Source organism: Drosophila busckii, chromosome 2L (genome assembly GCF_011750605.1).
Source record: "Drosophila busckii strain San Diego stock center, stock number 13000-0081.31 chromosome 2L, ASM1175060v1, whole genome shotgun sequence".
NCBI classification, from domain to species: Eukaryota; Metazoa; Arthropoda; class Insecta; order Diptera; family Drosophilidae; genus Drosophila; species Drosophila busckii.
This window is the reverse complement of record NC_046604.1, coordinates 1,289,520-1,298,805: the sequence shown is the minus strand read 5'-3', so window position 1 is coordinate 1,298,805 and position 9,286 is coordinate 1,289,520. Positions and strand designations below refer to the sequence as shown.

Below are 9,286 nucleotides of genomic sequence, written 5' to 3'. Positions count from 1 at the left end.
TAGATTATATATCTATATAATATATATAAAAATGCAAAAAAAAAAAATAATAAAATAGATAAATTAAAAATTATATTTGTATGCCATAAAATTTTTTTTATATATTAATCTTATTCAATTTCTTGCAGTGCATTGAAGCTGCTGAAGCGCCCAGTTGGCGTCCAGCTTGAGGGCGCAGTCATGTCATGTTGCACTTGCTTATGCCGCCGAATGCTTTGGCTTCGCTTTTGGGTGTCGTTGTCAGCTCGTTGTCCCCAACGAGATGTTTAACATGCCCGTAGAAAATTGTTTCTTATTTTTTTATCTTTGCTCGTTTCATTTTAATTTTTACTTGCTGCTGCTGCTGCTGAGCAGCGTCAGGATTTATGTCCAGCCACATGATGTGCCTGGCAGTGGCTATTTAGTTCGCACACTGATTTTGACCCAGTTTAGAGCTGCTTTTAAGCTGGCACATAATGGGCAGCATCAGGCTTTGGCTCTAGCTGGAAAGTGTGTGTACCGTAGCGTTTTGTCGCAGTGGCAATCAGTGTGTTGCACCTGCAACAACAGCAATAAGTTGCCAAGAGAGCCAAACAACTTGCCACAAGTCACAGCATGGGGCGCACACCAACGCCGTTGCCGCTCTCACATACAAATTGCAGTCGTGTGGCAAGTGCCACATTGGTAAGCAGCTTGCAGCAAAAGTTGGCAGTGCAAATGCAAAATTATGACAACTGCATTTGCAAAGAGCCAAGCCAGCTAGCCTGCCAGCCAGCCAGCCTGCCAGGACATCCTAACCAAGTTCAGGCTGTGCTGTCCATATCCTGTCTGTTGTGTTGCATGCTGCCGCTTGCCCCCGTTTTACAAGTGTCAAAGTTAACTCGAAATTATTGTTGGCTAAACTTTTCTGGCGCTTCCCAACACACCAGAGAACTGAATTTATTGTTTGTGTTGCCCGCTGGGCCTGTTCCCCACCCCATCCCGACTCGGTTTCCTGTTGCTCTCCAACTTTGGGCCTTGGGCCTGGCTTAGGTTGCTGCTGCTGTTGCGCTTAATCAACTGCAATTGGTGCAATTTTGTGGCCAGGCTTTTTTTGCAGCCTCCATATTTTTAGTTTCACTCCTCTCTCTCTCTCTCTCTCTCTCTCTCGCTCGCTTTCATTGTTGTGCCTTCAATTTCAAGCTTGACTGCAGTTACATTAAAAGTTTTGATTGCTGTTGTCTGTTTGAAAATATGCAAGCAGTTGCCACCAACAGCAATTAACTTTAATTTGATTTCATAAATTTACACATAACAATTTATTATTGTTTATTTTGCCTGTCGTAGTATTCAACTCTGGCTTAATTAATTGTACGACTCTTAAGTACGCACTTGACCCCAATTAGTGCCTCAACTAATTCATTTCACAGCCACTTGGCCTTGACCCTATCAAGGCTCTAGGGGTGCGCTACCTGAGCACCCTTGAATTTAAAACCAAGGATTATTTTCACGCACGTTAGGGTCAGCCTCTCTCTTTCTTTGTTTTGGCTCAACAGTTCCACTAACTAAACATTTTCTACGCTCATCATTGACTCGGTTACACCTGCCTATAAAATTTCCAACAAGAGTTACGAGTTAATAAAAACTAAAGATTGAAAATCTCACATATATATATTATGAAACACTGTTCTGATACATTTTGATTACAGATAAAAATTCAACAATAAACAAGAGCAAACATGCATGGCTTAGAATACTCAGCACAGCTCTTTATTCAAAGTACAGTTCTTAGGAGCTGGAATCGAACGTAGTTCCGTAGTGTCGTCAGTGATGGAAAAGGATGAATGGTTACCGAATGTCAGTAAATGACAGCTAAGCAACGTGAAGTTGGCTTTAGTGACTGACACGGTGTAACCGGCCTCTTTCCTGTGTGCATTCTGACGAAGCAAGACGTGTCGCGGAAATTCGTTTCACTTTATCAAACAAGAATAAATAAATTAATATGGCCGCATCGGGAAACAACGATATTACTTTGGGAGACGCTCAGTCTCCGACATCAGAAGTGGGATCAGTGCCAACTCCTACATTTACGGAGGCCCAGTGGCGTACTATCGTAGAAATGCAGAATCGCAATTTTGCGGAGATGTGCAAAACTTTGCAGGCACCCGTGCATCCTCAACGCCGCGTGGTCTTGCCTAAGTTTAACCCGGATGACACTGGCGCAGACGCAAAACAATGGTGTGCTACAGCAAGCATAATTATGGACGAGCAGCCGCTCAATGGCAGCGAGCTTGTTATGATGTTAAGCACTTGCATGCAGGGCAGTGCTTCTGCGTGGCTTTCGCAGATCTGCTATCCCGGGATCAATTGGGGCGAGTTCAAAGAATTGTTCACACAACGTTTCGAGGTTCAAGAGACGTCGGCGGCCATGATGCTGAACCTGCTGACCAGCCGTCCAGCACACAACGAGTGCCATGCGTTATACGCAAGCCGACTGGTGACGTCATTAATGACAAAATGGCGTCATATGAATCCAGAGGAGATTGCCGTGTCGACTGTGCTTGCGCATATGGCTAACATTGACGGCCGTTTGCAACGCACTGTGTTTGCTTCAAATGTGCAGACGAGGGCCCAGCTGCAAGCGGAGCTAAAGGCGTTCGCGTTTAACAAAAATAATGATGGTGGTAGCAACGACCACAAGCGAGCCGGATATTTTGGATCAGACCGTGGCCCAGAAAAAAAGAAGATAAAGATACAGAGCGAAATCAAGTGCCATTATTGTGGGAAGCTCGGGCACAAAATGTTCGAGTGCCGTAAGAGGAAAGCCGAAACTAATGAAGCAGGACCAAGTCGTTCATATGGCAAACCGATGACGGGACGACAAGGTGTGACGTGCTTCAAGTGTGGCATCGCTGGTCACATTGCGTCTAATTGTAAGAAGGGTGCAACTATACCGAATGGCAACAACGAGAAGCGAGTAGACGTGTGTGCAGTTTTGAAGCCTCGTGGAATTATGTACCAACATGGTGAGCCGTTTCCATTTTTCTTTGACTCCGGTGCTGAATGCTCAATAATTAAGGAAAGCCTATGTAATAAGATGGCTGGCAAGAGATTTAACAATTTGGTAGTCTTGAGGGGAATAGGAACAAATGTTGTAGAAAGTAATTTACAAATTTTGGCTAGAGTTCAAATTTCCCAGTTTAATTTAGAGATTCTATTCCATGTGATAATGGATGGCTATCTTAAGCATGAAATAATGATTGGCAATGAAATATTACAACTTGGTTTCGGTATTACCATAGATTCTAATAACTTTAATATTTTTAAAATCAAAGCTGTGAATGTGGTACATAACGAGCCTGTAAAGTACAATATGATAAAATCTATTGATGATAACGTAGAGCTTCAGGAGAACGATAAGCAAAAGCTGAAAAATATATTAAGTGAATACTCAGATAGCTTCATAGATGGAATCCCAAAAAGGCGAGTCACCACTGGTTCTTTAAAGATCCGTTTATTAGACGAGAATAAAACAGTTCAACGGCGCCCTTATAGGCTTAGTGAAGATGAAAAGAAAATTGTAAGAACTAAAATACGCCAGATGTTGGAAAATAAAGTAATTCGCCCAAGTTGCTCTCCATTTGCTAGTCCCATACTACTAGTAAAAAAGAAAGATGGTAGTGATAGGTTATGCATAGATTATAGAGAATTAAATGCGAATACAGTATCAGACAAATATCCGTTGCCACTGATTTCTGACCAAATTGCTAGGCTACGCGAAGGAAAATATTTCTCTAGTCTAGATATGGCCAGTGGGTACCATCAGATCCCTATACATGAGGAGTCCATTGAGAGAACGGCATTTGTGACCCCAGACGGACAATACGAATATCTTGCTATGCCGTTTGGGCTTAAAAATGCATCATCAATATTTCAGCGGGCTATAGTACGTGCACTAGGTGAGCTGGCATACTCATATGCAGTAGTCTATATAGACGACGTACTGATTGTAGCTAAATCAAAAGAAGAAGCATTTGAAAGGCTGACTATTGTACTTCAAGCTTTATCTAGTGTAGGATTTTCTTTGAATATAAAAAAATGTAATTTTCTTCAGAGGGGAGTAGAATATCTAGGGTACTATATCAAGGATGGTGAAATTAAACCCAATCCTGGAAAGATAAAAGCTCTATCTGCTCTATCTCAACCAGTTACAGTAACACAAGTAAGACAATTCATAGGGTTAGCATCATATTTTCGACAATTCGTGCCACGATTTTCCGAACAAATGAAGCCATTGTATAGGTTAACTTCCAAGAGTACTAGATTCGTTTGGAAAGAGGAGCATGAACGATTGCGTCAAAATATCATTCAAGCTTTAACTAGCGACCCAATATTAATAATCTTTGATCCACAATATCCTGTTGAGCTGCATACAGACGCTAGTGCAGACGGATATGGTGCAATGCTACTGCATAGAGTTGACGGCAAATGCAGGGTGGTCGAGTATTACAGTAAATGTACCACGTCAGCAGAATCTAAATATCACTCTTATGAGTTGGAAACTCTGGCTGTGTACAATGCTGTGAAGCATTTCCGCCACTACCTGCATGGTAGAAAATTCATAGTACATACAGACTGTAATTCGCTTAAGGCGAGTCGAACAAAGACCGATCTAACTCCAAGGGTGCATCGTTGGTGGGCTTATCTACAAGCTTTTGATTTCGATGTGGAGTATCGAAAAGGAAGTCAGATGGCCCATGTTGACTTTCTGTCTAGAAATCCAATCCTTACTCAATCAAAGTTCACAAACAAGACGGTTGCGTTGCGCATTGATCTAGCAGAAATAACTGACAATTGGTTGATTGCCGAACAGCGGCGTGATAAGGACATAACTAGTATTATAACTCAGCTAAATAACGGTGAGATGCAGGAAAACCTTGCGAGTACATACGAGATGAGAAGTGGCTTATTACATCGTAAGATTCAGAGAAATGGTAAAACTCGCTGTTTACCTATCATTCCGCGAGCTTTTAGATGGTCGGTTATTAATCATGTTCATGAAGCGATTATGCATCTTGGTTGGCAAAAAACCTTAAATAAGGTCTACGAGCAATATTGGTTTGAAAGTATGTCAAAGTACACGCGAAAATTTGTGGAGAATTGTATGACTTGTAAAATCTCCAAACCTTCTTCGGGCAAGGTGCAAATGGAAATGCATCCCATTCCCAAAGTCAAAATACCTTGGCATACTATTCATATTGATATCAGTGGCAAATTAAGCGGCAAAAATGACTCAAAAGAATATGTCATAGTACAGATAGATGGCTTTACGAAATTTGTCTATTTATATCATACCTTTAACCTGGATACAGAAAATTGCATTAAGGCAGTGAAATCGGGCATATCTATCTTTGGGGTACCTAATCGAATAATTGCCGATCAGGGCAGAAGTTTTGCCAGTAGTGGATTCCGTGAGTTTTGCTCAACAAATAAAATTGATTTGCATTTGATAGCCACGGGCACTAGCCGTGCCAATGGGCAGGTAGAACGTGTCATGAGCACAATGAAAAATATGTTGACAGCCGTAGAAACAGGAAAGCGATCGTGGCAAGATGCGTTAGGAGATGTACAATTAGCCATAAATTGTACTACCAATAGAGTAAGTAAGTTTAGCCCATTAGAACTTTTAATAGGTAAAGAAGCCAGGCCATTAGGCATGCTACCTGTAAGTCATTATGAAAATGAAGTTGAACTCTCAGAGGTTAGAGCACGAGCCAAAGAAAACATTGAAAAAGGCGCCATGTATGAAAAACAGAGAGTAGATAAGAATAAGGCAAAAATTGTGAGATATGGGATAGGCGATCATGTCTTGCTGAAGTGCGAAGAGCGGCACCAAACAAAGTTGGATCCAAAATTCAAAGGACCATTTGTGGTAGTTGAATTGTTGGAAGGTGACCGATATCTCTTAAAATCATTGACATCTAAGAGAACGTACAAGTATGCACATGAGAGTTTGCGAGGAATGGCAAATGAGCATGTCACATCTGAGATGCTTGAAGATGATGATTGTGGTACGTATAAAGACGTAAATCATCAGTCTATCTCTGCCACCTAGGGTGCAGAGAACATCATACATAGGGGCTAGGTTCAAGCAGCAACAGTCATGCCAATGAAGGATGATGTTGTCTGTGGCGGACGTTTGGTCTGTTGGTAGATCGAGGCACTGCGGTGCATAGCGTCGCAGAGTGGCGGCAAGAGCCCGGGAACTATGTAGTGATAAAATTGATAGCCAAATGGGCGAGTTATTGCAGAAGAGTACGAGCTACTAGAAAGATTGTGAATAATGGATATCCTGCTTAACTGACATTTGAAGACACAAAGAAATGAGTGTATACGAGAGCAAAGCATAATAACGTTGTAAAAATTAATTCGTTTGTTTCCAGCAAAGCATGATGCCCATCCTATATTAGATCCAACGCACGAGGTCGAGTAATATGCAGGAAGACCAGGACTTAAACTAATAGAGATACAAGAATTGTTAGTATTAAGAAATTCAGAAGTAAAGAAAAGAAACTAGATCAAGAGTTTGATTGGGGAGGGAAATTAGTTAAGTAATGAAGGAAGACATCGATTAATACACGAGGACGTGTAATTTATCAGAATGGCCGTGTCGGAGAATGTAATAAGTAGTATTTGAAGTGCGCGGGTAATATTTGACCGTTAATATGAGATTCAATGTATAGGCCCTGGTAGAGTGAGATTACAGTTCTTAGGAGCTGGAATCGAACGTAGTTCCGTAGTGTCGTCAGTGATGGAAAAGGATGAATGGTTACCGAATGTCAGTAAATGACAGCTAAGCAACGTGAAGTTGGCTTTAGTGACTGACACGGTGTAACCGGCCTCTTTCCTGTGTGCATTCTGACGAAGCAAGACGTGTCGCGGAAATTCGTTTCACTTTATCAAACAAGAATAAATAAATTAATATGGCCGCATCGGGAAACAACGATATTACTTTGGGAGACGCTCAGTCTCCGACATCAGAAGTGGGATCAGTGCCAACTCCTACATTTACGGAGGCCCAGTTCAACAATAAACAAGAGCAAACATGCATGGCTTAGAATACTCAGCACAGCTCTTTATTCAAAGATATTTATCATTTCCTCAAGCTCTTCCATCGAAGGGCGGTCATCAGGGTCGATATCCCAACATTTCGTTATTATTGTTTTAATATGTTTGTCTTGATATTTGAGTGCATTAATATCTGGTCGCTTTTCTGTATACAAATATATGTATATATAAATTATATTCACACATTTTAAAAGCCAACAATTCAATTACTTACTGTTGGCAGCAACTTGGTACATTAAATTTAAGACTTCGCAGTTTTCAAAAGGTTTTCTTTGAGACATCACCTCCCAGAGCATAATACCAAAGCTGTAGACATCGCACTTCTCAACGTATTCATTGGTCTATAATGCAAAGAAGAAATTATACACAAAATGCTTTTAACAAACTTGAATACTCACTTTATATATTTCCGGTGCTGTATATGCTGCTGAACCGATATTTTCAGTATTTTTTGAAGCTATTGACTTAACCAAACCGAAATCACAGATCTTTAATTTGCGATAGTTACTGGTCAGTACCATATTTGCCGGCTTCACATCTCGGTGCATAATTATTGGTTCACTTCCATGCAAATAAGCTAATCCCTATAGGAAAATGTTATGTTCTTAAGTTACAAGCACAAAATGAATTTTCCTTAATTTACCTTTACACACTGACGCATTAAATTGAGTAAATTTTCAAATTTTAAAACCAGGCCACTAGTATGAATATAAGCGTCTAACGAACCATTTTCAGCGTATTCCATTATTAAATGCATTCTTTTCTCAAGTGGGCTAGAGTCATGGCTAATGCCATATAATTTTATAATGTTATCATGGCTAACACTTGATAAGAATTCAACTTCTTTATCTACGTCCTTCTTACATTTCTCGTCATCATAACGAATTTGTTTGACGGCCACAGTCTCGCCTAACCAAGTCGCCATAAAGACTTGTCCAAATGAGCCCCGTCCGAGTTTCTTTATAGTGAATACAATTTGTCGTAAGTTCGCTTTTCTACTTGCATACCATAAGTATTACTTACTTTCTCCAACTTAAAATGGCTTAAGTAAGTGTTGAGCTTATCCTCCAATGCTTTCATCGAGGGCCGTGCGTCAGAGTTCTCTTGCCAGCAGAGCTCTATAATTTCTTTTATTTGTTCAGATATTTCAGAGTTCTTGACTGCATTAATATCTGGTCGCTCTTCTGTATACAAATATATGTATATTTAAATTATATGCACACATTTTAAAAGCTAACCATTCAGTTACTTACTTTGTATAAGAACTTGGTTCATTAAATGTTCGAATGTGCAGTTTTCAAAAGGTTTTCTCTGAGACATCACCTCCCAGAACATAACACCAAAGCTGTAGACATCGCACATTTCATCGTATTTTTTGGTCTATAATGCAACGAAGAAATTATACATAAAATGTTTTTACAATACCTTGAATACTCACGTTATATATTTCCGGTGCTGTATATACTGCTGAACCGATATTTACAGTATTTGTTGAAGCTACTGACTTAACCAAACCGAAATCACAGATCTTTAATTTGCGATAGTTACTGGTGAGTACCATATTTGCAGGCTTCACATCTCGGTGCATAATTATTGGATCCCTTCCATGCAAATAAGCTAAGCCCTATGGGAAAATGTTATGTTCTTAAGTTACAAGCACAAAATGAATTTTCCTTAATTTACCTTTACACACTGACGCATTAAATTGAGTAAATTTTCAAATTTTAAAACCAGGCCACTAGTATGAATATAAGCGTCTAACGAACCATTTTCAGCGTATTCCATTATTAAATGCATTCTTTTCTCAAGTGGGCTAGAGTCATGGCTAATGCCATATAATTTTATAATGTTATCATGGCTAACACTTGATAAGAATTCAACTTCTTTATCTACGTCCTTCTTACATTTCTCGTCATCATAACGAATTTGTTTGACGGCCACAGTCTCGCCTAACCAAGTCGCCATAAAGACTTGTCCACAATAGCCCTGTCCAGTTCTTTATAGTGATACATTTGTCGTAAGTTCGCTTTTCTACTTGCATACCATAAGTATTTCTTACTTTCTCGAACTTAATATGGCTTAAGTCCAGAACGGAATAGATGCCTGGCTCGCAACCTTTCAGGTGAATGGGTAAGTAAGTGTTGAGCTTATCCTCCAATGATTTCATCGAGGGCCGTGCGTCAGAGTTCTGATGCCAGCA

The 9,286-nt window shown here is 40.1% G+C and overlaps 2 protein-coding genes across 2 annotated transcripts; one reads left to right on the top strand and one right to left on the bottom strand.

Moving 5' to 3' along the window:
- The first annotated feature begins 1,960 nt into the window (after window positions 1-1,960).
- Window positions 1,961-6,512, top strand: LOC117134807. The gene is made up of 2 exons (XM_033293815.1): window positions 1,961-2,984; window positions 6,402-6,512. The coding sequence occupies exons 1-2, from the start codon at window positions 1,961-1,963 to the stop codon at window positions 6,449-6,451; spliced, it is 1,074 nt and encodes a 357-aa protein (XP_033149706.1). The 3' UTR covers window positions 6,452-6,512.
- Window positions 6,513-7,463: 951 nt separating this feature from the next.
- Window positions 7,464-9,043, bottom strand: LOC108607988 (mitogen-activated protein kinase kinase kinase 7). The gene is made up of 5 exons (XM_033293810.1): window positions 8,770-9,043; window positions 8,525-8,710; window positions 8,340-8,466; window positions 8,110-8,270; window positions 7,464-7,670 (listed from the first exon to the last, which is right to left on the bottom strand). The coding sequence occupies exons 1-5, from the start codon at window positions 8,881-8,883 to the stop codon at window positions 7,464-7,466; spliced, it is 795 nt and encodes a 264-aa protein (XP_033149701.1). The 5' UTR covers window positions 8,884-9,043.
- Window positions 9,044-9,286: the final 243 nt, after the last annotated feature.

Coding starts and splice junctions, on each gene's coding strand:
- LOC117134807 (XM_033293815.1), top strand. CDS start 1,961: ATGGCCGCATCGGGAAACAACGATATTACTTTGGGAGACGCTCAGTCT. Junction 2,985..6,401: donor TGGAATTATGTACCAACATG/GTGAGCCGTTTC, acceptor GTTTGTTTCCAG/CAAAGCATGATGCCCATCCT.
- LOC108607988 (XM_033293810.1), bottom strand. CDS start 8,883: ATGCATTTAATAATGGAATACGCTGAAAATGGTTCGTTAGACGCTTAT. Junction 8,711..8,769: donor TAATGCGTCAGTGTGTAAAG/GTAAATTAAGGA, acceptor ATTTTCCCATAG/GGCTTAGCTTATTTGCATGG. Junction 8,271..8,339: donor GAACCAAGTTCTTATACAAA/GTAAGTAACTGA, acceptor ATTTGTATACAG/AAGAGCGACCAGATATTAAT.